The sequence below is a fragment of the Gadus macrocephalus genome, chromosome 19, assembly GCF_031168955.1.
Source record: "Gadus macrocephalus chromosome 19, ASM3116895v1".
In the NCBI taxonomy this organism is placed as follows: Eukaryota; Metazoa; Chordata; class Actinopteri; order Gadiformes; family Gadidae; genus Gadus; species Gadus macrocephalus.
Genome location: NC_082400.1, coordinates 12,826,221 through 12,854,184, shown reverse-complemented (window position 1 = coordinate 12,854,184; position 27,964 = coordinate 12,826,221). Strand labels below are relative to the sequence as shown.

The window sequence follows — 27,964 nt, the reverse complement described above, 5'->3', positions numbered from 1 at the left end:
AGCAGCTGGTCAGTTGATGGGTGGAGCAAGCTGGCTCTGTCTCTCCAAATTGGCAAAATATGCTTGGAGATTATCATCTCCCCACAAACTGTAGGTGGCAGAAGGTATTTGAACTCCTGTAACACTTGGGGATCACCAAATTGGAATCCACAATCCCTTCCATCAAACCTAAGGCTGGACAGAAAACACTACAGTGAACTCATTACGAATAGTATTATTTCAATCTCAAAGGCTAGGGTAAAGGTGTGTAACACCCTGAAAAGGGGAGAAGTAAAAAATCACGCTCGACACGGTGCTCTCTGTCGTGGCTTCAACAAGAATGAATTACTATTTCCAAAGTATTTACCTAGGTAGGCCTATAATGTTCTTCAAAATAAAAGTATTAAACGCAGTAAATATATTTCTTCGCATTCAAATAGCCTACCAACTTCGCAGTCTGGTTGTCTCTTTTACATTAATATTTTCTCAGTTATTAAGTAAACTGAAATTAAATATTTTACGGTTGTAGTCATTCCACTCATTAAAAAAAAAACTCGACACGGCGCTCTCTCCGTCGTGGCTTCGACAAGAATGAAGCATCGTGGCCGATAGCTTCCCGTTCAGGACTGGGTAGGCAAAGCTAACCAATCAAAGGTAGGCTAATCGAAATGGATTAACGAGTCCATCAGAGATGTAATCTTTTCTGGCAGGCAAGTATATAATAGATTTCTTATAAAAAAAAAATCAATCTATTACATAGGCAGTCAATCATGTTGGCTTGGTATCCAATCGCTGTCAAAATCGAGAAACTAGTTTAATCTTTCAGAGAATGATGTGTGAACACAATACTCACCTCGTAGACTACGTCTGACACCGACAATGCCCCAGTCCGCCTTGCGGTTCCCGTGCCCATGGATGTGTCTTACTTGGCTCAGATGTCCCCATATTTGTAAGAACGGCCGCCGCCCCCATGAAATGGGATTGGCCACCTCGGGTACGTGGTCATTTCATGGGGGCGGCCCTACAAATGTCTGAAAGCTACACGCGGGAAAAAGTAATAAAACACACACAGTGGCTCCGTCACTGTGTTTTTGGGCCACCCTAGACTGAATCCCGGCCACCCCATTGGTCACCCTTGTCGCATTTGCATTTTTTTCAGAGACTTTATACATTTATGTCTGGCTCTTATGTCCACATCTGATAAACAGATGCCCTCTGATATTGCAGAACTCAAAGATCATTGAGCCATTCAAAGAGGTTTATGCAAAGGAACCATTACCATACCTGTGAGTACAGCTACCTGTGAACGAAGCATTTCCACACTCAAACTGGCCAAGACCTACCTTAAATCTACCGTGGATGATGTTCGACTCAGCAATCTAGTAGTTTCAAATGTAAAGTCAAGCTGAACAAAACCCCTGGATTTGTGATTTTGTGAATCGCTGTGAAAAGCTGAGACCAACCTGCACTTGTCTTAGAATCCGAGTTCGATCTATACGAAATGTGACTTAAAATTAGTCAGCAATGAAATTCTGATGTTTTTTGTTCAGAAAAAAAATTAACTCATAGGCAACTGCATAAATTGATAAAGTAAAATGCATTTGACAATTACACCACTGTTTGAATCAATATTATGATGTAGAGGTACAGCGTGTACATGCCTTAAATATTCCCTACATTTCGCGATGCCTCATATTCAGGCCTTGACATTAAGCTTGCCAAAAAGGGCAAGTGGCCGTTATGTTTTACTTGCCCAATAGCAAAACACACTTGCTCAATAGCAAAACATACTTGCACAAAATGGAAAATGCAGGCCTATTAAGAAAATGTATAAAACCAACAAGTATTTGTTGAATTATAATTTATTCAAATACAAAACATAAGTTATGTCTGCAAAGCTGTCATACCAGCTAAACCAACACGAGGGCCTCAAAATTAATTATATTAATATATTCATATGGGTCTACTACAGCAATCCGAATAAAAAGATTTTTGATTTTTGGTGAATATTTCAAACTATTAATTGCATCCCGATTCGCTATAATGCAAAATTATCAGCAAATAATCACCTGTAGTAAGTAACAGCCAACCATTGGCAACTACTACAGCAATCAGAATGAGAAAATGTATTGTCATTCGCAAAATTTATTGTCATCCACTTATTGACTCCAGAGAGATAACTTCCTCAGGGGTCACCCTAGGACCGGCTCTGATCTCAATCAGAAGGTTAGGGGCACCTGCCAGAGCGCTATCAGGAGGTGTCATGAGCAACACAGGGAATTCCCTCGGAGGCCCTTTGTTGGTTGTATTTTGCACTATACCTTCCTTACTGTTTTTCTTTTTGGCACAACATTTGTACATTTTAGCTCCAAATGATAACATAATAGAGAGAATAGTCAAAACACAAAGGGCGTTCCGGGTACCATTCCAGAAGACCTCTCCACGATCGCCGGTCAACGACTGCCAATTGACTGAACCAAAGGAGAGAGGAGTGTTATTCTCAGTATGATTCTGATTCTGATTCAACAGTCCCATCAAAACAGCTGACTGGAAACACTCACCAAACACTCGGATGGTGTCTCTGACCGCAGGGTGGACGCCTTGCTGCCGGGCCACACAGGTGTAGCTGCCTGGCTCGGTCACCTCCACCGTCTGACTGATGGAGTAGCGGCCGTCGCCGTCTGAGGAGGCGGCCGGCGGTGCTTCTTCTGCAGGGATCACAGTTCCGTTGGGGGTCTGCCACTCCAGACCGCTGGGCTGGGGCTGGCCTCCTCTGGAGACGCAGGACAGCCGCACCGAGCCGGAGGACGGGGGAGCCTCGACCACCTCCAGCCTCAACCGAGGCTCCACCGCTGTGGGCAGGAGGGCGTTAAGTCGTTTACATTCAGGGCGTTGAGCAGACGCTTTTATCCAAAGCGACATACAGTAAGTACATTTGTTAGAAGAAAGATAAACAATATATCAACGTCGGTACAGTAATGGTGTGATACAGATGCCTCGGACACCAGCCTTCTGGGAGTCATGGCGTCAGTGATGACGCTCTCAACAAAATGGCTGCGCCCGTGAAGAGTTGTTTTTTTGTATTTGTACCACATAGGTCATTTTAATGTCGATTTTAAATGCTCTTACAGATTTGAGTACATTGCTACTTTATTCCGGACACCAATTAATACACAGCATAGTCTTGCTGTGCGTGCAATCCAATGTGAAGTTGCGTTGTTGGTTTTCGGGCTGGTTTGCTAAAGAGGCTAATGTAACTAACAATAAACAACGACTAGCCAATTTCATGCCACTATCACAAAGACGAACAGGGACGCTATGAATACTCCGAGACCGGAAGTGATGACAAACGTGGAAGGCTGGCGTCCGAGTATTCAGGAACACACCAGACAAAAAGGGGGCGCGTCTCTGAGAAATGCTGCAAGAAAACAGTGAAAGCTGTAGGGCAACTGGTCCTGTATGCACTTCTTTGCAACCAGTTCGATCAAAGTATTACGTTACATCAAGTCAAAAAGAGCGTTTGTAGCAGCCTGGAAAAATGCCGCCTGCCGTCGGCTCTACCATATTAGACATTCTCTGGCTCTACGCGGACACAGTGAGCGAGGGCGAGAGTCACGTGACTTGACACGCTGGAGGAGAGTGGGGAAAAGCAGTGAATGTCAGAGACAAGACTCTGTACTTTCTTTGCTGGCCATAGAACATGAAGTTGTTGATGGTTTGGATTTTGATGATAGAATTATTGTGCACCAGTTTGCATATTTAAAGTCTAGAGGGAAGGCCACTGAGAAATCTGCTATTAGAAATTACTTGAATCTTTGATAGCATTGAAGGTTTTGTTTCATTTTACACAATTGAAGTCAAGAAGGCCAGTGTCTTAGGGAAGATAATAAGGGTTATTAGTTGTGGTATGAATGTAGGCCTATATTAAAGTCAAGAAAGCCAGTTAATTAGGCTCACCTGTTAAAACAGAAAAGATAATAAGAATTCATAGTGTTAATGTGAGATGCTGAGCATGGGTTTACGTAAAGTCAAGAAGGCTAGTGTGTCAAGATCACCTGTTAAAAGAAGAGAAAATAATCAAATAATTAGGCCTAATGGATGTGTGTTAATGTCAGATGTTGTACATGGATTTAAAGGGGCCCTATTATACTTTTCCGTTTTTTCCTTCTCCTATTGCGCTTTACATATTTTTGTGTGTATGTATGGTTGGCAAAGCTACAATACCACAAAATTGCCACAAGGGGGAGTAAATGTACCGCAAATGAGAAACGGAGCCGTTTCTAGGCAGCGCAGTAACTGATTTGCGGTATTCATTTATTCCCTTTTGTGGCCACTTTGAGGTAAAGTTGCTTTGCCAACCATTTACATAGACAAAAACGTATGTAAAGCGCAATAGGAGAAGGAAAAAACGGTAAAGCATAAGGGGCCCCTTTAAGCTACAACAGGGTCGCCAAACAAAAGGAAAATATATAAGACTTAATAAATAGACAATAGACATGTATTAGGCCTGATATGAAATGCTGTGTATGAGTTATTCACATATAGTATGGAATGCCAGTGTGTCGTTAGGCTCACCTTTAAAAGCAAAGATAGGCCATTAGGCCTAATAATTCAATAGTTTATGTATTCATGAGTTCAGTCTTGAAAGAAGGCCAGTTGTTAGTTGTCATGAAATGTTGAATTGTAAAACAATAAACATGATCTTGACTTTGAACTACATGCAAAAGTGTAGCCAATGGTTTACTCTTACTCAATACACACAAATTGCCTGCTTCATGGGCCATGGCTGGTGATAATTACACATTTTAGCATTCAAAAAATAATCTCTGGTTTTAAAATTAAGGCTTCCATAGCTGTCTTCTTTATATTACTGATGCAGTCAGAAGATAATTGATTGGCTACGTATTGGAACATTTAATAATTACACTGTAGCCACCAAGTTCTGTGAAAGATTCAGTGTAAAAAGTTATGTTAAACATTTGTGCATCCGTTTTGTCTCTTGAATGCACTTTATGCTGAGGCTATTATACATACATCTCCACTGAGCCATGCAGAAGCCTGATAGAATAGAAGTATAGGCTATATGCTCTTAATTATAGCAACTTTGCGTTTGTTGATTGGGGCAGGGTTTAGGGGTTGGGGCCCTCCAGTCTGGTTACCCAGGGCACAGGAAATTGTTAATCCGGCCCTGCCCCACAGTCTACCCCTACACCCTACCCCCAGACCCCTATCCCTAATCCTACACCCTACCCCTAGACCCCTATCCCTAACCCTACACCCTACCCCTAGACCCCTATCCCTAACCCTACACCCTACCCCTAGACCCCTAACCCTACCCCTAGACCCCTACCCCTAGACCCCTAACCCTACACCCTACCCCTAGACCCCTATCCCTCAGTCTAACCCTACACCCTAACCCCTAGACCCCTATCCCTAAACCCTACCCCTAGACCCCTATCCCTAGACCCCTATCCCTCAGTCTAACCCTACACCCTACCCCTAGACCCTTACCCCTCAGTCTAACCCTACCCCTAGACCCTTACCCCTCAGTCTAACCCTACACCTAGACCCTTACCCCTCAGTCTAACCCTACACCTAGACCCTTACCCCTCAGTCTAACCCTACACCCTACCCCTAGACCCTTACCCCTCAGTCTAACCCTACACCCTACCCCTAGACCCTTACCCCTCAGTCTAACCCTACACTCTACCCCTAGACCCTCACCCCTCAGTCTAACCCTACACCCTACCCCTAGACCCTTACCCCTCAGTCTAACCCTACGCCCTACCCCTAGACCCTTACCCCTCAGTCTAACCCTACACCCTACCCCTAGACCCTTACCCCTCAGTCTAACCCTACACCCTACCCCTAGACCCTTACCCCTCAGTCTAACCCTACACCCTACCCCTAGACCCAGCCCTCGACCTCATGGTACACAGAGGGAGGGGTGCGGTAATCAGCAGAAATCTAACTCACCCGCATTCCTGATTTTTGGGCGAGTGTGATCGAGGACGCGCTCTAAAAAGATAAAAAGGTCTGTTTCCTTTTTATATAAAGGTGCTGTAGGTGAGAGCTGAGAGCGAGAGACTTGAACGAACCGGAACCATTCACTCACCTACAGTCAGCCGGATACATCTCGTCAGTTTCCGACGTGGGAAGTAGCAAGAATACACTCCGCCGTCGGCCTGGGTCACACTGGTCAGGTTCACAGAGGCGTTACCGGCCTGCAGCCCCCCTGGGAGAAGGTGCACCCTGCCCACGAACTGGGGGTCTTGTCCACGCTTGCCGTTGTTGTAATGCTTGCCCTTTTCATAGAAGAACACCTCCTGCTGCTTCTTCTTCCAGTCAAACACCTCATCCTTCAGGTTCACCGGGGAACCCAGACCACACGGTAAGATGGCATCTTCTCCTTCTCTTCTGAACACCTCAGTGTCAGTGTCCCCCAGATTGGTGACCACATCAGGGATGCCAGCACCTGCTAGAAAACACAATTGATGCAACAAGTGTCTCAATACTCTGCTGTAGGCTCAGGGAACGCGAGTGTCTCAATAACTAGGCTGTATTGAGGCTCAGGGAACGCCCTCTACAAAAACATTATACTCACAGGTCAAAGCAACGCAGGTCCAAATAGCACACAGCAGTCCGAGGGCGAGACACGCAACTGACATCTTTCAGTGATACAGCTCTAAAGCCCGCGGTCAATTGTTTTCCTTCTTGACTCTGTGTCTTTTTATATAGTGCGCTGTGGGCGTGGCCACGAGTTTTCTGCCGAGTTTTCTGCCGAGTTTTCGGCCGAGTTTTCTGAATCCGGCGGCGGTAGACAGTGGACTAAACAGGAGGAAGGGGCGGCTTGCCACCTGACGACAAGTTGCACATAGCGCACACACCATAACGCACTATGGCAGCAGACAGTATACAGATGTGTTCCCATGCCTAGGGTGCTGGGGTTACTTTTATGCGTCCCTTTTGTTTGAGATTTCTCATTGTTTTGATGTTGTTGTTCTACACGTTTGTTATTTAATCGCCTCATTTTTTTTTTTCAATCGCCTTATTTTTGCATACATCAGGTTATACTAAGTCAAAGGACTGTTTTGTTACACCTTTGTTCTCAGACCGTAGTCGGCACACTCTCAATCAACGCGCACACGCACACACACGGAAATGGCCGAAAGCGGATTCCGGATTTCACGATGAACCCCTAAGAGCAGAATTTAACCGTTAAAAATAGCAGAATTAACCCGTTAAAAAAGCATTAGAATCCGAATCAACTGACAGCAGCACACGCACTGATAACGTAAAGGTAGACGAGGACCAGGAGACGATTAAATTATTTTAAATTCTGCTCTTAAGGGGTTCCTCATGAAATCCGGAATCCGCTTTCGGCCATTTCTGTCGCGTGCCTGTTGACACAATGTGGGTGGACCGAACGTGGTGCTGTGGACCTGTGATGATTGACGTGAGAGCAGACTGAACATCTGGAACCTTAACCATGGACTGAAATCAAAGTATAATTTTCAGATGAAAATAACCGACAACGATTGAATAAAACTTTTTTATTATTTGAATGACCAAATCTCATTGACATGGAAACAAAACGAGAAATATATGGCAAACATACTACTTTTCAGTTAAATTAAAAAATCGAAAAAACTCAATAAACATGATTAACTTCTGTGTACACAGTCTCTCCCCCCCCCCCCCCCCCCCCATATTGTATACACTCCACTGTCCACCTGGGTCACACCGGACAGGACCACAGAGGCGTTACCGGCCTGCAGCAACCCTGGGAGAAGGTGCACCCTGCCCACATAATGGGGGTCTTGTCCCTCCCGGCCGTTGTTGTAGTCCTTGCCCTGTATATAGAAGAACACGTCCTGCTTCCCTTTCTTCAAGTCAAACGCCTCATCTGTCAGGTCCACCGGGGAATCCAGAGCAAACGTTAGGGTGGCATCTTCTCCCTCTCTGGTGAACACCTCGTTGATGTCAGCACCTGCTAGAAAACACAATTGATGCAACAAGTGTCTCAATAACTAGGCTGTATTGAGGCTCAGGGAACGCCCTCTACAAAAACATTATACTCACAGGTCAAAGCAACGCAGGTCCAAATAGCACACAGCAGTCCGAGGGCGAGACACGCAACTGACATCTTTCAGTGATACAGCTCTAAAGCCCGCGGTCAATTGTTTTCCTTCTTGACTCTGTGTCTTTTTATATAGTGCGCTGTGGGCGTGGCCACGAGTTTTCTGCCGAGTTTTCTGCCGAGTTTTCGGCCGAGTTTTCTGAATCCGGCGGCGGTAGACAGTGGACTAAACAGGAGGAAGGGGCGGCTTGCCACCTGACGACAAGTTGCACATAGCGCACACACCATAACGCACTATGGCAGCAGACAGTATACAGATGTGTTCCCATGCCTAGGGTGCTGGGGTTACTTTTATGCGTCCCTTTTGTTTGAGATTTCTCATTGTTTTGATGTTGTTGTTCTACACGTTTGTTATTTAATCGCCTCATTTTTTTTTTTCAATCGCCTTATTTTTGCATACATCAGGTTATACTAAGTCAAAGGACTGTTTTGTTACACCTTTGTTCTCAGACCGTAGTCGGCACACTCTCAATCAACGCGCACACGCACACACACGGAAATGGCCGAAAGCGGATTCCGGATTTCACGATGAACCCCTAAGAGCAGAATTTAACCGTTAAAAATAGCAGAATTAACCCGTTAAAAAAGCATTAGAATCCGAATCAACTGACAGCAGCACACGCACTGATAACGTAAAGGTAGACGAGGACCAGGAGACGATTAAATTATTTTAAATTCTGCTCTTAAGGGGTTCCTCATGAAATCCGGAATCCGCTTTCGGCCATTTCTGTCGCGTGCCTGTTGACACAATGTGGGTGGACCGAACGTGGTGCTGTGGACCTGTGATGATTGACGTGAGAGCAGACTGAACATCTGGAACCTTAACCATGGACTGAAATCAAAGTATAATTTTCAGATGAAAATAACCGACAACGATTGAATAAAACTTTTTTATTATTTGAATGACCAAATCTCATTGACATGGAAACAAAACGAGAAATATATGGCAAACATACTACTTTTCAGTTAAATTAAAAAATCGAAAAAACTCAATAAACATGATTAACTTCTGTGTACACAGTCTCTCCCCCCCCCCCCCCATATTGTATACACTCCACTGTCCGCCTGGGTCACACCGGACAGGACCACAGAGGCGTTACCGGCCTGCAGCAACCCTGGGAGAAGGTGCACCCTGCCCACATAATGGGGGTCTTGTCCCTCCCGGCCGTTGTTGTAGTCCTTGCCCTGTATATAGAAGAACACGTCCTGCTTCCCTTTCTTCAAGTCAAACGCCTCATCTGTCAGGTCCACCGGGGAATCCAGAGCAAACGTTAGGGTGGCATCTTCTCCCTCTCTGGTGAACACCTCGTTGATGTCAGCACCTGCTAGAAAACACAATTGATGCAACAAGTGTCTCAATAACTAGGCTGTATTGAGGCTCAGGGAACGCCCTCTACAAAAACATTATACTCACAGGTCAAAGCAACGCAGGTCCAAATAGCACACAGCAGTCCGAGGGCGAGACACGCAACTGACATCTTTCAGTGATACAGCTCTAAAGCCCGCGGTCAATTGTTTTCCTTCTTGACTCTGTGTCTTTTTATATAGTGCGCTGTGGGCGTGGCCACGAGTTTTCTGCCGAGTTTTCTGCCGAGTTTTCTGAATCCGGCGGCGGTAGACAGTGGACTAAACAGGGGGAAGGGGCGGCTTGCCACCTGACGACAAGTTGCACATAGCGCACACACCATAACGCACTATGGCAGCAGACAGTATACAGATGTGTTCCCATGCCTAGGGTGCTGGGGTTACTTTTATGCGTCCCTTTTGTTTGAGATTTCTCATTGTTTTGATGTTGTTGTTCTACACGTTTGTTATTTAATCGCCTCATTTTTTTTTTTCAATCGCCTTATTTTTGCATACATCAGGTTATACTAAGTCAAAGGACTGTTTTGTTACACCTTTGTTCTCAGACCGTAGTCGACACACACACACACACACACACACACACACACACACACACACACACACACACACACACACACACACACACACACACACACACACACACACACACACACACACACACACACACACACACACACACACACACACACACACACACACACACACTGGGGCGGGAGATCACGCAAAATGTGCCGATGCGAACATGTTACGTCATCCCCAGCAATATGAAAAAGATACGTATAAATTATGCTGAAAATTTTCCATTGGATGTGCTTGTTTTCTGCCATGATTGTTGCCTTAAAAAAACAAGCTGCATATTTGATGAACTCGGAACTCGAATCCACGTGCATATATAGCGCGTACTGTCAACACACCCACATGTTAAATAGCCAAGTTATACTTAATAGTCTGAAGAATGGAGGAGAGACGCAAGGTTTATCTGATACAAAAGATAATTTATTTGTCCATCTTCAAATACACAGAGCATAGCAATTCATGGATCCACAAGTATGCAAGGTGACTTCCTATTCAAGCTACCTTGCTTACCCCGACGAATGCCCTACTTCCTGGGTGATAAATCCCTGTACAAAAACAAAACATGCTTTTCACTGCAAATCACAAGATATAAACTCAACCAAACTAAATTAAAAAAAGTAAAAAAAAAAAAAAAAGGGAAGTACACAACTAGAGCGGGATACATTGAGCCACAAGCAGGGGAGGAAGCCAGCAAGCGACAGAGCCACCAACGCTTATTCTAGCATACAAACATACAAACAAAACGACAAAACAACGAGAAGCACCCAAACACCACGACATGCACTAGCATTCAAATACACACGCAGGCACCCCGAGCAGAAGCCTCGAGCAAGTAGTCCAACTTGACAGCTAGCAGAGATTGGACGAGCAGGCCGGGGAGACGAGGAGAGAAGCTCACGACAGCTGGGAGATTGGGCCGCACAGGCAAGGGGAACAGAACAGCAACCCCACGAAACGCCACAGACCCTGAGAGGAGTGCATAGTCATTACAATAAGATTACACTAATTTATATTATTGACTAGTGGACAGAACACCGACCGTATAGCTGAGAGAGATATAGAGAGCCGGAAGACCCAGGACCCAGACAGAGGACCACCGCGTCCGAAAACTATAAACGCAGCAACGTAATTCTACATTAAGCAACCTGGCTAATTAATCCATATCCTGATCAAACGAAAGGCTTCAACAGCCTACCTGAATGCGAGGTCAACAAGTACACGCTCACAATGTTGAGGAGCCAACAAGTATACGGCTGTGTTACAATCCCGGAAGAGCAGTACGCCACCGTGGCTAGAAGATAAACAGAACATTCTAACTTCTCCAACTCAGAGAACCAACAGCGTTAGTAGAGGAATCAGAGCGCATACCTGTAACGTTCTGCAACACGGTGCAGGAGGGACAAGAGACAAGAAATCCCCACGAGTGGTCCCAGCAAGACAGGCGAGCCTCCCGTGAAACCTGTGCCCTATTTATTCAGCACCGCTGCCAATCTCCCACTGAGAGTAGGCGGGGCGGAGGAAGAGTCGGTCACCCAGTCGGTGAACGCTCTCCCTGTTACACCCAGTTATGACAGCCAGATTTACTAAATATCTTCATAAGAGCATCGACCAGCGACATAGTTCGTATTCAAAGGCAAAGAAAGGGCATGACCATCAAACCAACAGCTACTAGTAGGCTAATGTGCATTTCAAAAGTGGTCTTACCTGAAGTTGATACTCCCGAGTGTTCTTGCGCTCGGGCCGGGGTTTAGCCTGATTAAACTTTTCATCATGTCGTGAATATACAATATCTCAGCTTCTCCTCGTCCCAGATAAACGTTAGCTTGAAAACCTGAGCTTGATACACATTTACTTGGGTGCAGTTTGCCCTAGAGCCTCCTCGTCACCTGGTCCTCGTCTACCTTTACGTTATCAGTGCGTGTGCTGCTGTCAGTTGATTCGGATTCTAATGCTTTTTTAACGGGTTGATTCTGCTATTTTTAACGGTTAAATTCTGCTCTTAAGGGGTTCATCATGAAATCCGGAATCCGCTTTCGGCCATTTCTGTCGCGTGCCTGTCCACACAATGTGGGTGGACCGAACATGGTGCTGTGGACCTGTGGTGATTGACGTGAGAGCAGCAGACTGAACATCTGGAACCTTAACCATGGACTGAAAAGTATAATTTTCAGATGAAAATAACCGACAACGATTGAATAAAACTTTTTTATTATTTGAATTGACCAAATCTCATTGACATGGAAACAAAACGAGAAATATATGGCAAAAGAACTGCTTTTCAGTTAAATTAACGAATCGAAAATCGAAAAAACTCAATAAACATGATCAACTTCTTTGTACACAGCCCCCCCATTGTGTGGTGCTTAGCAATACAATATAAATAAACAAAACTAAATAAATAAAATAGAATAAGAGAATGCCGAACTAGTTATGTTTTAAGGTTTATTTTAAAGTTCCTATGGCATGCTACTTAATTGATGGTTTTACATAGCCGTTAGTGGGGCCCTAATACAGTACTGGAAGACGTTCAAGAAATTCAGCCTTGGTGCAGAATTACAGCCACTACGAGCCAGTCCCACAATGGGCTTTACACAAGCGTGCCGCTTCTTAGAGGCGGATCAAGGTGGAGGGTGGGGGTGTGGCTCCTGCCGGAGCACTGCTGCCCACTGCCGAGGCGCGGCCTCGCGGCGGGGGTGGTGCCTCGCTGTGGTGGTGCCTCGCGGCGGTGGTGGTGCCTCGCGGCGGGGGGGGCGGGGGCAGCAGGCAGCGGGTTCCCGGTGGGAGACAATCGCGGTCAACAATCCCCTTCTCCTCCATGTCGCGGTTCATGTAGGCTACTTCAGGGAGTCAAAGCCAAAGTTCCTCTCCCCCAAATCTTTCTCAACCATGGCTGAGATAACCCCCACTACGATTTTCTTTGTGGAAATACCAGAGACTTCAGAGAACCAGACGGGTTTTGCGCCATAACACCAACAGCAGTACGGCTATCCAAATAACAAAGAAGTGTACAACACTTGCGTTGCAACACACACACACACACACACACACACACACACACACACACACACACACACACACACACACACACACACACACACACACACACACACACACACACACACACACACACACACACACACACACACACACACACACACACACACACACACACACACACACACACACACACACACACACACAATGAAGACATATGGGGCCAAATTCAAATGATGCGCCTGAGGAACCCATAACCTGAAACAGCCATTTGAGGTTGTTTCCATGTTCCATAACCAACATAAATAACTGCTCTCTCGTAGAAATGTTGTATCAAAAGTAAACTGTTGCGTTACAACTGCACACCTTCAGATGACCAAAAGTGTCCGTCGCTCAACCGTAAGACGGTACGTTCAGCTGTGCAGCGGCATCACGACGGGGACAGGACCAATAGGCACCGCTTCAATCAGAACTATCAGAATCAGGGACTGCTTGTTGACCATGACCTTTCCTACAGTTATTAGTTTTGGTAAATTGGTAAATATTAACTCCAAATGATACAATAAAGAGAAAAAAAATAATAATAAAAGAAACATCTATGGCCTTCCATGTACCATTCCTGAGGACCTCTTCATGATCACCGGTCAACCAATGGCCTGAACCATAGGAGAGGGGAGAGAGGAGAGTGTTATTCTCAGGACCATTAACATGTTTCTGTGCTCAACAGTCTCATCAAAACAGCTGACTGGAAACACTCTCCAAACACTTGGATGGTGTCTCTGACCGCAGGGTGGACGCCTTGCTGCCGGGCCACACAGGTGTAGCTGCCTGGCTCGGTCACCTTCACCGTCTGACTGATGGAGTCGCGGCCGTCGCTGTCTGAGGAGGCGGCCGGCGGTGCTTCTTCTGCAGGGATCACAGTTCCGTTGGGGGTCTGCCACTCCAGACCGCTGGGCTGGGGCTGGCCTCCTCTGGAGACGCAGGACAGCCGCACCGAGCCGGAGGACGGGGGAGCCTCTACCACCTCCAGCCTCAACCGAGGCTCCACCGCTGTGGGCAGGAGGGCGTTAAGTCGTTTACATTCAGGGCGTTTAGCAGACGCTTTTATCCAAAGCGAGAAAGATAAACAAATAAATATCAGTGGTACAGTAAGGGATGTTCATAGAACCAAGTGCCAAGCACTAACAAACGTTAGAGTAACCCTTTCCCCGTATACAACAAAGCTAACTAGGATAAAATGCTGCACAATGCTAAGAACTGTTTTTAAGTGCAAGGACATACAACATACAATAAATGCATACATTAAGTGCCAGGACGTACATGACATACAACATACAATAAATGCGCAAACACGTGTAACATACTGTACTAACCCAACTTAGAGTGGAACTAAACGTATTTAAGTTCTGTGATCTTATGGCTTCGGAAAATACGTTTTCTGATGTATTAATCCAGGCAGCGCATCCCTCCTCTCTGATTGGCTGACAGGTGCAGGTGTTAGGAGCGTCACAAGGTCCTAGCAGAACACTGAGCGTCTTTGGAACAGAACCAGGGGGCTGATTCAATCCTTGTTCTCTGATTCACCTCCCATCCCCTCCTCCTGACACCTCTCTGACGAGTGTGTGTGTGTGTGTGTGTGTGTGTGTGTGTGTGTGTGTGTGTGTGTGTGTCTGTGTCTGTGTGTCTCTCACTCTTGGTCAACCTCTCTTTATCTCCCTCGCTCACTCTCACTCTCGCATCAGAAAGATTGACGGACAGACAGAAGCAAACACAAGAAAGTATAAGTAAAAACGAAAATCTATGGGAGTGAATGTGCAAGTGTATTTCTTAATTAATTAAGTTCCTAGGGTTTCTTTGTCGGTGATCTGTGTATTGTAACGCTTAAGATGGGGTTTAATAGTCTTCCACGTGTGTGTGTGTGTGTGTGTGTGTTTGTGTGTGTGTAACTCGCCGCTCTGCCACAGCCCGAACTATGTGCTTGTTTTGTGGCATTTTGGGTTCTTAATAGAAATCCTCATATCTCGTTAAGATGTCGCTGCATTCCTCCTCTTCCTCACTGCATTGATCAGTGTGTGTGTGTGTGTGTGTGTGTGTGTGTGTGTGTGTGTGTGTGTTGTCTGCCTGCGGAGGGCCGGAGGTGTTTCAGCGCAGTAATAAAGTGCGAGTTCCAACGCTCAGCTGTCCGTCTACCATAACTTGTGTGGCAGTGATGATGTTATAACAGCGAGTGACGAGCTGTGGTTGCAGGAATGTAAGACTCGTGTCTCTCTCAAATTCCAATAAAAAGAAAGCTTTATTGGCATGAGAATTAAACATTTGCATTGCAAAAGCAGGTGAACAATAAAGTAAACAGCATTATTCAGTAAGTAAAAAGGTCAGGTATATAGTATAATACATAATATAATAAGTATACAATGTTAAATCCAAAATATCTATACATATCAAATGTTAGACGATAAAAGTACTATAAAAAGTAAAATGTGCACTAATAAAAATTACAAAAATCAAAGTATCATGTATAAACTTCAATTACAGACACTCCAAATACACAGTGTTTACATTATGGAGGATGTGTGCAATAGTGCAATTATTGTGTCGGTCGTAGCTCTTATTGACGGGCCAAATTCTCTGGTTGGGCAAGGCAGAGAAAGGGGAGGTAACTTGGCCCCTTATGAAGACATATGGGGGCCAAAATCTGAGCGTCTGAGCTTTCATTTTTCAATAGGCGGAGCAGAATACCTAGTGCTCGTTTTACACCTAACGCCATTTCTAGATACTGGGGCACCATAGGCAGCCTAGGGGAACTCATGTTAATTTTAGAAAAATTTTCATGCCATGGGACCTTTAAATGTGTAAACAGATTGTGACGTCCTCAGCTCCTCTGGCAGGCTGTTCCAGAGGGGGGGGGGCATAGGTAACTAAGAGGCCAGTGCCAGAGGACCTGAGTGATCTAGGTGGAGCACCATGAAGAGATGCTCCTGAGGAACCCATAACCTGAAACAGCCATTTGAGGTTGTTTCCATGTTCCATAACCAACATAAATAACTGCTCTCTCGTAGAAATGTTGTATCAAAAGTAAACTGTTGCGATACAAATGCACACCTTCAGATGACCAAAAGTGTCCGTCGCTCAACCGTAAGACGGTACGTTCAGCTGTGCAGCGGCATCACGACGGGGACAGGACCAATAGGCACCGCTTCGATCCAAACAATCAGAATTAGGGACTGCTTGTTGACCATGACCTTTCCTACAGTTATTAGTTTTGGTAAATTGGTAAATATTAACTACAACTGATACAATAAAGAGAAAAAAAATAATAATAAAAGAAACATCTATGGCCTTCCATGGACCATTCCTGAGGACCTCTTCATGATCGCCGGTCAACCAATGGCCTGAACCATAGGAGAGGGGAGAGAGGAGACTGTTATTCTCAGGACCATTAACATGTTTCTGTGTTCAACAGTCTCATCAAAACAGCAGACTGGAAACACTCACCAAACACTTGGATGGTGTCTCTGACCGCAGGGTGGACGCCTTGCTGCCGGGCCACACAGGTGTAGCTGCCTGGCTCGGTCACCTTCACCGTCTGACTGATGGAGTCGCGGCCGTCGCTGTCTGAGGAGGCGGCCGGCGGTGCTTCTTCTGCAGGGATCACAGTTCCGTTGGGGGTCTGCCACTCCAGACCGCTGGGCTGGGGCTGGCCTCCTCTGGAGACGCAGGACAGCCGCATCCAGCCAGAGGACGGGGGAGCCTCGACCACCTCCAGCCTCAACCGAGGCTCCACCACTGCGGGCAGGAGGGCGTTAAGTCGTTTACATTCAGGGCGTTGAGCAGACGCTTTTATCCAAAGCGACTTACAGTAAGTACATTTGTCAGGATAAAGAGAAACAACAATCTATCAGTGGTACAGTAGGGATGTTCATAGAATCGAGTGCCAAGCACTCACAATCGTTAGGTTAACCCATTCCCCGTGCGCAACAAAGGTAGCTAGGATAAGATGCTACACAATGCTAAGAACGTTTTTTAAGTGCGAGGACATACAACATTCAATAAGTGCGTACATTAAAAGTTGTATCAGCGATTCTACGCCAGAACATAAATGATCACATTCATCTGATCTTTCCTCACAACCCGCTGGCTTTGCGCTGCGTTCATGATAGGTTTTACTGGAAGCACGAAACGCGGAAGGGAGGGGTGAGCGGGCTCGGTTTGTTTGGGATCTTGCTTCAAATACCAACAGAAGTGACGTCGCCCAACATCGCTGATACAACCTTTAAGTGCCAGGACGTACACAACGTAAAACCTACAATAAGTGCACAACCATGTGTAGCATACTGACCAAACTAAGAGTCGAACTAAACTTATTTAAGTTTCTGCCATCTTGTGGCTTCGGAAAATACGATTTCTGAAGCCCGGTGTACCAGCCGACCCACCTGGACCCTGACCCAACACCTACCCCTCTGCCCAGGCCCTAACACGAGACCTACCCCTCTGCCCAGGCCCTAACACGAGACCTACCCCTCTGCCCAGGCCTGGACCCACCTGGACCCTGACCCAATATCTACCCCTCTACCCAGGACTCTGACCCAAGACCTACCCCTCTTCCCCGGCCCTAACACGAGACCTACCCCCCTGCCCCGGCCCTGCCCCACCTGGACTCTGACTCAACACCTACCCCCCTGCCCAGGACTTGACCCAGCCCTCGTCCGTGTGGTACAAAGACAAAAAACCCTTACGGTCAAATTAAACTTAAGGTGCTGTAGGTGAGAGCTGAGAGTGAGAGACTTGAACAAACCGGACCAATCACTCACCTACAGTCAGCAGGATATCTCTGTTACTTTGGGTCAGTTTCGTAAGAATTACGAACTTAAACACTCCACTGTCCGCCTGGGTCACACCGGACAGGACCACAGAGGCGTTACCGGCCTGCAGCCCCCCTGGGAGAAGGTGCACCCTGCCCACATAATGGGGGTCTTGTCCCTCCCGGCCGTTGTTGTAGTCCTTGCCCTGTATATAGAAGAACACGTCCTGCTTCCCTTTCTTCAAGTCAAACGCCTCATCTGTCAGGTCCACCGGGGAATCCAGAGCAAACGTTAGGGTGGCATCTTCTCCCTCTCTGGTGAACACCTCGTTGATGTCAGCACCTGCTAGAAAACACAATTGATGCAACAAGTGTCTCAATAACTAGGCTGTATTGAGGCTCAGGGAACGCCCTCTACAAAAACATTATACTCACAGGTCAAAGCAACGCAGGTCCAAATAGCACACAGCAGTCCGAGGGCGAGACACGCAACTGACATCTTTCAGTGATACAGCTCTAAAGCCCGCGGTCAATTGTTTTCCTTCTTGACTCTGTGTCTTTTTATATAGTGCGCTGTGGGCGTGGCCACGAGTTTTCTGCCGAGTTTTCTGCCGAGTTTTCTGAATCCGGCGGCGGTAGACAGTGGACTAAACAGGAGGAAGGGGCGGCTTGCCACCTGACGACAAGTTGCACATAGCGCACACACCATAACGCACTATGGCAGCAGACAGTATACAGATGTGTTCCCATGCCTAGGGTGCTGGGGTTACTTTTATGCGTCCCTTTTGTTTGAGATTTCTCATTGTTTTGATGTTGTTGTTCTACACGTTTGTTATTTAATCGCCTCATTTTTTTTTTTTTCAATCGCCTTATTTTTGCATACATCAGGTTATACTAAGTCAAAGGACTGTTTTGTTACACCTTTGTTCTCAGACCGTAGTCGGCACACTCTCAATCCACACACACACACACACACACACACACACACACACACACACACACACACACACACACACACACAGTGGGGCGGGAGATCACGCAAAATGTGCCGATGCGAACATGTTACGTCATCCCCAGCAATATGAAAAAGATACGTATAAATTATGCTGAAAATTTTCCATTGGATGTGCTTGTTTTCTGCCATGATTGTTGCCTTAAAAAAACAAGCTGCATATTTGATGAACTCGGAACTCGAATCCACGTGCATATATAGCGCGTACTGTCAACACACCCACATGTTAAATAGCCAAGTTATACTTAATAGTCTGAAGAATGGAGGAGAGACGCAAGGTTTATCTGATACAAAAGATAATTTATTTGTCCATCTTCAAATACACAGAGCATAGCAATTCATGGATCCACAAGTATGCAAGGTGACTTCCTATTCAAGCTACCTTGCTTACCCCGACGAATGCCCTACTTCCTGGGTGATAAATCCCTGTACAAAAACAAAACATGCTTTTCACTGCAAATCACAAGATATAAACTCATATATAAACTCGGACGCGGTTTAAAAAAGTAAAAAAAAAAAAAAAAAAAAAAGGGAAGTAGCCTACACAACTAGAGTGGGATACATTGAGCCACAAGCAGGGGAGGAAGCCAGCAAGCGACAGAGCCACCAACGCTTAGCGCGTACTTAGCGCGTACTGTCAACACACCCACATGTTAAATAGCCAAGTTATACTTAATAGTCTGAAGAATGGAGGAGAGACGCAAGGTTTATCTGATACAAAAGATAATTTATTTGTCCATCTTCAAATACACAGAGCATAGCAATTCATGGATCCACAAGTATGCAAGGTGACTTCCTATTCAAGCTACCTTGCTTACCCCGACGAATGCCCTACTTCCTGGGTGATAAATCCCTGTACAAAAACAAAACATGCTTTTCACTGCAAATCACAAGATATAAACTCATATATAAACTCGGACGCGGTTTAAAAAAGTAAAAAAAAAAAAAAAAAAAAAAGGGAAGTAGCCTACACAACTAGAGTGGGATACATTGAGCCACAAGCAGGGGAGGAAGCCAGCAAGCGACAGAGCCACCAACGCTTAGCGCGTACTTAGCGCGTACTGTCAACACACCCACATGTTAAATAGCCAAGTTATACTTAATAGTCTGAAGAATGGAGGAGAGACGCAAGGTTTATCTGATACAAAAGATAATTTATTTGTCCATCTTCAAATACACAGAGCATAGCAATTCATGGATCCACAAGTATGCAAGGTGACTTCCTATTCAAGCTACCTTGCTTACCCCGACGAATGCCCTACTTCCTGGGTGATAAATCCCTGTACAAAAACAAAACATGCTTTTCACTGCAAATCACAAGATATAAACTCATATATAAACCAAACTAAATTAAAAAAAGTAAAAAAAAAAAAAAAAAAAAAAGGGAAGTAGCCTACACAACTAGAGTGGGATACATTGAGCCACAAGCAGGGGAGGAAGCCAGCAAGCGACAGAGCCACCAACGCTTATTCTAGCATACAAACATACAAACAAAACGACAAAACAACGAGAAGCACCCAAACACCACGACATGCACTAGCATTCAAATACACACGCAGGCACCCCGAGCAGAAGCCTCGAGCAAGTAGTCCAACTTGACAGCTAGCAGAGATTGGACGAGCAGGCCGGGGAGACGAGGAGAGAAGCTCACGACAGCTGGGAGATTGGGCCGCACAGGCAAGGGGAACAGAACAGCAACCCCACGAAACGCCACAGACCCTGAGAGGAGTGCATAGTCATTACAATACGATTACACTAATTTATATTATTGACTAGTGGACAGAACACCGACCGTATAGCTGAGAGAGATATAGAGAGCCGGAAGACAGAGAGCCAGGACCCAGACAGAGGACCACCGCGTCCGAAAACTATAAACGCAGCAACGTAATTCTACATTAAGCAACCTTGCTAATTAATCCATATCCTGATCAAACGAAAGGCATCAACAGCCTACCTGAATGCGAGGTCAACAAGTACACGCTCACAATGTTGATGAGCCAACAAGTATACGGCTGTGTTACAATCCCGGAAGAGCAGTAGGGGGCCTACGCCACCTTGGCTAGAAGATAAACAGAACATTCTAACTTCCAGGGTTCGTACGGTCATGAAAAACCTGGAAAAGTCATGGAATTTTAAAATGTTTATTTCCAGGCCTGGAAAAGTGCTTGAAAAAAAAAAGCACTTTTTTTTTCCCCAAAAGTCCCAAGTCCCAAAAGTTTTGGAAAAGTCATGGACATTTTTTATTCATATTTTCTTGTCGTTCATTTACGCTGAGTTTTAAATCATGAATATGCCTTTAAATGAAATACGCTCAAAGTATAAACAGGCACGCGCTGAAACTAAAACATACGCAACTGAAACGTTTGTTGGCCATAGCAACAGTATCTGAGGGAAGCCAAAATTATTCAAAATGCCAGGGAAGTGTAGGTTCAACAATGCTTGGTTGCGAAATGAGAAATATATGTCATGGGTTTCATCCGACAAAGACCCGGGCCGAGCTAAATGTAGGTGGTGACAAAACGTTTGACATATCTAACATGGGAGAGGCGGCATTAACGAGCCATGCGAAAGGCACTAAACACCGGCCTCATGTACTAAGGTTGCGTACGCACAAAAACGTGGCGTAGCCTACGTCCTTTTCCACGCTCACGTTCAGATGTACAAAACGTGAAATGACCGTAAAAATGTGCGGTCCCCACGCCAGCTCCAGAGCTGTCGTACGCACGTTTCTACAGCTATTGTTCATTTGGCGACACTTAGAGGTGACGCTGGGAAACTGGGAAAAAAGGTGAAAAACAATGACTCATCAGAGTGATTTGCACATCAGAGACACACTAATGAACAATTAACACACCTTGCAATTATATGGGTGGCTATAAAAGCATGCGCAATGGATAAAGAAAATTGTTTTAAAAATGGCTGCGTTAGCGTTGTTAGAGGACATCGCAAATGGTCAAATCCGAAGGGCGCTGGAGACGCCGGGGCCGACGGAGCAATCCGTGCCCTCTCCTTGCTTGTCTATTCAAAAATAAAAAAAATAAGTTAATAAACACGAGTCAAATTCTTTAATATCCTGGCATCTTTACGCACGACTTATGTGTATTGCAAGCAGCCAATTGTATGACCAGTATAATTACAGCATTTATGACTTCAGCATATTTACCTTGGGGATGATCGGTGTCCCCTTGATGGGCTCCCACCACTCCGGTGAGCTGTGTCACCGATCAAAGCGGCCACTCTCAAATCGAAGGGGGAGAGTTCCCCCACTCCCGTCCCCCCACCTGTTGCGGTCACGTTTCGGCGTTGGGCAGAAACCCTCCGCTTCACCTCCACCTTGAGGTCTGACCACTTTTTTTTTAATTTCAGAGTGTGTGCGCTGCTGAGACCCCACTGCATTGACGGCCTCGCAAACACGCTCCCACTCACTTCTCTTTTGTTTTGCATTTATCCCTGTTGACAGGGTTCCAAATAGCATATGCTTGCGCATTTCTACCTCGTGGAGCAAAATCTCGAGCTCAGACTCCGGTGATCGGATTAAGAGGTGAATCTCAGGTCCAGAGGCCTATTTAAATGAAATTGCATATTTAAATGAGGGCGTGGACAGGCCGGAGTTTGGCACCTCGGCATGTGCGCTCAATTCCACGTTGATCGAGATGTACAAAAGAAACGTGCTTGGATCCATGCGTTCGCACACTTTCATACATCTGAATTTATTTGTGCGTAAGACAGTTTCTGGGTTTTGGCGTACGCCAAGTTTCAGTATGAAATCCACGCAAGTCTTAGTACATGAGGCCCCTGGGGCCTCATTTATAACCGTTGCGTACGCACAAAACGGGGCTGAAATTGGCGTACGTGACTTTCCACGCCAAGGTTGTGATCTATAAAAAACCAACTTGACGGGAAAATGTGCGCAGCCCTAAGCAAACTCTGACCCATGCGTACGCATAGTTTAGAGGAAAAGGAGAATTGGTGACACAGATGGTGTTGTGGTGAACTGAAGTCCGACCGAAGAATTGTAGAGTGAGAAGAACGATTATGTTTTATCATCGCCCTTCATAAATTAAATTTTAACCCGAATCATGCGTTAAATCAATGTAATCAGAATAATTTAAGTCAACTGCGTTATTTCTCAGTTATAACTCCAGAAACATCTCCTTAGAATATAAATAAAAAAGAATCTCTATATTTAATCCCGTCACTCCATACTGTCCACTGACGGCGCGACTGCATGGAATAAAGCATCTGTCCAACATGTTTCAATAACATAATATTTTTATGTGACACTGTAAACACATAATCAAATGTCAATCAAATCCGAAGTGTGGAAAACCAAGCCACACTCCTCATCACAATCGTTGTCCGTTACTCTTGATGCTTTTCATGACAAATCAGGCATTAAAAAGGGGTTATGTTCAAGAACATTTTACGTGGGTGATTACAAACTGATTATCCAAGGTGTTCTCGGTCAGTCTTATTACCGTAACCCTATAAATACAGAGGTGAGCGCCGTGGTAATGCTGCACCATATGGCACTTCTGGCGGACCATGCAAATGGCAGGATTCGGAGGGAGAGGGTCTTTAGGACCATAACGATTTATTGGTAGGCTACATAAAAATATGTAACTTTATGTCAGACCACTTCTTTTTTAATTCTGGGACTGTGCGCTCCGTGCTACTGACAGAGTTCACTGCTGCAGCAACATGTTGCCACACACTCTGCTTTTTGTTGTTGGCGATCCCAATCCCGGGACCGCCGAACAAAACTACTTTTCGGGCCTCCATCTCACCCACAAGTGTCTCCACTTCAACCTCCGTGAAATTTCGCTTTTTTCAGTACTTCTGCCATTGTTTCCGACAAGACATAATACTTGCATCTGAGTCTGTTTAATATGCAGATCGAATTCATGATGTCATTTGCATTGACCATTTATGGTTAAAAATGGGCGTGTACAGGGCGGAACGTGAAGCTGATTCAGCTGCGCACACTTGTAGGCAGTCTGTGATTTATAAAGAAAAGATTGCGTACGGTGTGCGTACGCAGGGTTTTATAAATCTGAATATTTTTTGGCGCACGCACAACTTGGCTTTTGGGCGTACGTACACTTTTAGTAGCGATCCCACGCACAGTTTTATAAATGAGACCCCAGAGCGCTGCTGCTAGCGGAGCTAAGTCAAACCCCATCACCGGCTTTCTCACCACCACAGCCAGGGCAACTGCTACGGCAAACAGCACGTCTCTCTCTTTGGCCAAGCAGTCGTCAATAACCGATGCTGTCACAAAAAAGGAAGTCTTAACTGCGGAGGTAATGTGGGCACTGAAGGTGGCTAATTCGCATTATTCGTTTAAGTCATCTGAAGATGCTAGCCTGCTCTTTCAAAGAATGTTCCCCGATTCATACGGTTCAGCTACGTCACGTTTTCTGGAACGCCGCCATTTGCACGACCGATCTCGCCAAGTATGGCCGCCCACACCGCTCATCTGAATGTTAGAGAGAGACGGAGATATTATCGATTTTAGGCTCCGATCCTTATTTGTTATCCCTATTTTTTTTTTGTCCATTAGTATGCTTGCCTCAAATCAATCTTCATGACATATATATTTATTTAGTCCACAACCCCTCCCCATACAGTGGAGATATCTTGAAAGCTTTCAAGAGCACTGATGCCTACCAATATGCTGTGGCTGGATGGGTGAAGGACGCTAAAGTGAGGCACTTGGCCACCAATAATCTTTATCTGATAATGGCAAAGTTAAGTAGGCTACTATATATTTGTGACTTCTTGTGAACAGTTTGTGGTGGGTTACTATCATTGATCGTTGAAATCAGTCATCAAATCATAGACGATCTTTTCGCCGGGGACGCTTAGGACGAGTTTTCTTCAAGATTCATTTTGTACCCACAACAAAACCCGATTGAAATTATTATGGATTATTTTGGACAATGAATGAGGTATTAATACCAATACTCTTAGGCTGGGACGATGTCAACATTGGGTATATGGAGCAGAACATAGTGGGTCATATGTCAACGTTTTTTGTATGCATTTTATTCATTAGTAAGCTACATGGATATGCCATCTTTCAGAACCTTTCATTACCTGCACTAAAGAGAATAAAAGAGCGCATCCTCATAGTTTGATTGTGGTCGTAGGTGTTGTTGTTGGCGCTGAGTTACCACTGAGTCAGTGGGTGTGTTCGAAACCGCGTACTTGCTTACTACTCCTACTAACTATGACGTCAACTTGAGTAAGCGAGAACTTAGTAAGCGAGTTTAGGTAAGCGAGTAGTATCCGAATGTCTTCTACTTCCGGAAAGATTTTGAGTAAGCATCGCTAGCTTACTAGACGTACTAAACTGCCCCAGAATGCACTGCGTCTATTCAAAAGAACAGTGGAAGCAATGGCGCTAAACGGGGAGCCGCAGCAGCAGTGCTTTTAATAATTGTTTAACAATTGTTTTAACATATCACCGCAAATCCTTAGGTTGAAGGTGTACTGTGACGTTAAATGTGACGTTTATATATTTATTTATAATGTTTATTAACGGCGCCCGGTCGGTAGGTTATTGACACGTCATTTGATTCACGTCATCTGAGGTGGTTAAGTAAGGACGGTCTTCTGAACGTCGATTACTCAAATGGATTACTCAATCATTATTTAAGGATTCGAGAAGTAAGCCAAATATTTAGTAGGTAGTAAGCAGTAAGCAAGTAGGCGGTTTCGAACACACCCAGTGGGTGGGATCGGTCGTCAAGATGGTGGCGCAAAGCTACAGTGACGTCACGTGAACCTTATGAATAGCCTAGTTAGCAACACAGTTTGCTTGTGGCGAAAGCAAATGCTCGTACCTCTGCTCTTTCGGTCTCACTTCCCACTTCAGGAGTCGGACGTTGTCCAACGTAATGAAGCAAAGGGCATACGTCATTCTCTTCGACGAAAGCCTGAATAGTTATTTACAGTCCAAACAGATGGATTTACATGTTAATGGTCAAAAAGTTAGTTGCCAACTCAACGTTCTGTTACACACATACACAACTAGAGCGTGTGTGTGTGTGTGTGTGTGTGTGTGTGTGTGTGTGTGTGTGTGTGTGTGTGTGTGTGTGTGTGACCCCCCTTATCTGTGATGTTGTTTAATAAAGCTGTTTAAATGTGAAATTGTTTTGGTTGATTAATAGTCAAAGAGTTAGTTGCCAACTGTTCTGTTACATTTTGCACTAGAAAAGGGAAATCAATGTTTGCACTAGCTGGATGCTTCTGCATACTAAAGCTCTTATTGATGTCAGTGCTGTGAATGCAACCCGAGTATATTTATAAATGTTCATTCTTTAAATCAAACTATTGTCTCTCAATCATTTGTGTCATTTAATGTATACAGTATATATAAATCTTTATTATGGACTCAGATGGTCCACTCACATCCAACATACACACACACATATGACACATTAAAATACATACTCAAAAATAAGTATGCCTCCGAATTCCCATTGTTAGTTTTAATACTACATTTTATCACTTTTGCACGTTAACACCGAGATTTCACAAAATGTTTGGTCATGGAAATTTGGTTTAAAGTCATGGAAAAGTCATGGAAATCCATTGGTCCAAAAGTGTATGAACCCTGAACTTCTCCAACTCGGAGAACCAACAGCGTTAGTAGAGGAATCAGAGCGCATACCTGTAACGTTCTGCAACACGGTGCAGGAGGGACAAGATCACAAGAAATCCCCACGAGTGGTCCTAGCAAGATAGGCGAGTGCCTCCCGTGAAACCTGTGCCCTATTTATTCAGCACCGCTGCTAATCTCCCACTTAGAGTAGACGGGGCGGAGGAAGAGTCGGTCACCCAGTCGGTGAACGCTCCCCCTGTTACCCAGTTATGACAGAAAGATTTACTAAATATCTTCATAAGAGAATCGACCACCGACGACATAGTTCGTATTCAAAGGCAAAGCAAGGGCATGACCATCAAACCAACTGCTACTAGTAGGCTAATGTGCATTTCAACGGTTAAATTCTGCTCTATTTAACGGGTTCATCATGAAATCCGGAATCCGTTTTCGGCCATTTCTGTCGCGTGCCTGTTGACACAATGTGGGTGGACCAAACGTGGTGCTGTGGATAGGGTGACCATTTCAATAACACCAAAAAGGAGGACATTATGCGGCATATCAATAAATTACTATGGTGTACATAGGACTCTGGTATACTCTCATTTATAGTACAATTTTGAGTGGTTTAAAGATGATGTTTGTGTAGCTGAATAGGAAAAATTATTAATGAAAAGTCAAAAAGGGTTTGTTCACAGTATTTGTAATTATTCAATAATAATAATAATAATAATACATTTAATTTAAAGGGCGCCTTTCAAGACACCCAAAGTCACCTTACAGAGCATAAAGTTATCATAAATCACAATACATTGTGGTGTTCAAAAAGTGACCACTGAGATTAATCTTTTAAAGTGAAGAGTGCCATAAAGCATAACATGTGGGGACTTAAATGTGAAAAACAATTAACAGGTAACAACATAAAAAAAAAAAAAGCTTTTTAAAACTTTTCAATATAAATTCATGCTCTTTTGTCCATTCAGAATTAAACGAATCCGAGTACTTCGTACATACTATTTCTGTTCAATGTCTACTACTTGACCGTACCACACTTGACTGTGTAGTACGGTATACAGCTATGCGCAGAACACCTCCGAACGCTTCCGAACACCGCCGAAACTCCACCGGATGTTTGGAGATGACGTATCTCCCCTCAGATGCCGGCAAAATTACCTTGATAAGTTACCTGTTTTCCGTCTTGTCATCGTTGCTATTAAATTAAAAATGTCTCTTTTTACTTAATTACTTACTTTAATTTTTTACTCTTTTGAATTACTCTTTTTTTCGCCGCTTTCTACAACGTCTTTCTGGTGGTGTCGGGTCAGCCATCTCTTCTTCGTTCGTTACCAGACTCCATTTGCATTGTGGGATAGCGTAGTGAACTCCGTTGTTTACTGTGGCGGTAGTACGCATTCGGAAACGTTTTCCGTACTACACAATGCGTACTGAGCATTCGGACGCGCTATATTTGTGGCGTACTACAAAATG

General features: G+C 44.8%; 2 protein-coding genes and 2 long non-coding RNA genes across 14 annotated transcripts in view; 1 reads left to right on the top strand and 3 right to left on the bottom strand.

The window, feature by feature from the left end:
* Positions 1 to 1,823: 1,823 nt before the first annotated feature.
* LOC132447796 (uncharacterized) overlaps positions 1,824 to 27,964 on the bottom strand; it is a 37,635-nt gene continuing 11,494 nt past the window's right edge. The window contains exons 4-7 of one of the 9 annotated variants that reach the window (XM_060038773.1): positions 6,095 to 6,457; positions 5,956 to 5,997; positions 2,541 to 2,831; positions 1,824 to 2,450 (exon numbers count right to left, since the gene is read on the bottom strand). In XM_060038773.1, the coding sequence (XP_059894756.1) occupies positions 2,131 to 2,450; positions 2,541 to 2,831; positions 5,956 to 5,997; positions 6,095 to 6,457 (1,016 nt within the window). In that variant the 3' untranslated portion in view covers positions 1,824 to 2,130. Of the gene's footprint in view, positions 2,451 to 2,540; positions 2,832 to 5,955; positions 5,998 to 6,094; positions 6,458 to 9,162; positions 9,445 to 9,533; positions 10,606 to 11,255; positions 11,757 to 27,964 lie in introns of those variants that run through there. The other 8 variants (XR_009523208.1, XM_060038774.1, XR_009523207.1 and 5 more) reach the window with 8 other exon arrangements.
* Positions 12,252 to 19,349, bottom strand: LOC132447805 (V-set and immunoglobulin domain-containing protein 1-like). Of its 2 annotated transcripts, XM_060038792.1 has the most exons (4): positions 18,291 to 19,349; positions 17,866 to 18,201; positions 16,550 to 16,840; positions 15,329 to 16,446 (listed from the first exon to the last, which is right to left on the bottom strand). In XM_060038792.1, the coding sequence occupies exons 1-4, from the start codon at positions 18,352 to 18,354 to the stop codon at positions 16,184 to 16,186; spliced, it is 954 nt and encodes a 317-aa protein (XP_059894775.1). In that variant the 5' UTR covers positions 18,355 to 19,349; the 3' UTR covers positions 15,329 to 16,183. The 2 variants fall into 2 exon arrangements, with proteins under 2 accessions (XP_059894776.1, XP_059894775.1); XM_060038793.1 differs by lacking the exons at positions 15,329 to 16,446; positions 16,550 to 16,840 and adding an exon at positions 12,252 to 14,104 and having other exon boundaries at positions 18,291 to 18,786.
* Positions 12,994 to 16,157, top strand: LOC132447821 (uncharacterized). Its single transcript, XR_009523215.1, has 2 exons — positions 12,994 to 13,078; positions 15,915 to 16,157. It is a non-coding gene; the product is annotated as an uncharacterized LOC132447821 (long non-coding RNA).
* On the bottom strand, positions 20,001 to 26,982 carry LOC132447818 (uncharacterized). Of its 2 annotated transcripts, none has more exons than XR_009523212.1 (2): positions 26,546 to 26,982; positions 20,001 to 20,735 (listed from the first exon to the last, which is right to left on the bottom strand). It is a non-coding gene; the product is annotated as an uncharacterized LOC132447818 (long non-coding RNA). The 2 variants fall into 2 exon arrangements; XR_009523211.1 differs by lacking the exon at positions 26,546 to 26,982 and adding an exon at positions 20,822 to 20,955.

Excerpts from the sequence above, each read along its gene's own strand:
- LOC132447805 (XM_060038792.1), bottom strand. The coding sequence starts at position 18,354 with ATGTCAGTTGCGTGTCTCGCCCTCGGACTGCTGTGTGCTATTTGGACC. Across the intron at positions 16,841-17,865 it reads AGATATCCTGCTGACTGTAG|TGGTGGAGCCTCGGTTGAGG; the intron begins GTGAGTGATTGG and ends TCCTGCCCGCAG. Across the intron at positions 16,447-16,549 it reads AGACACCATCCAAGTGTTTG|GCCATTGGTTGACCGGCGAT; the intron begins GTGAGTGTTTCC and ends CCTATGGTTCAG.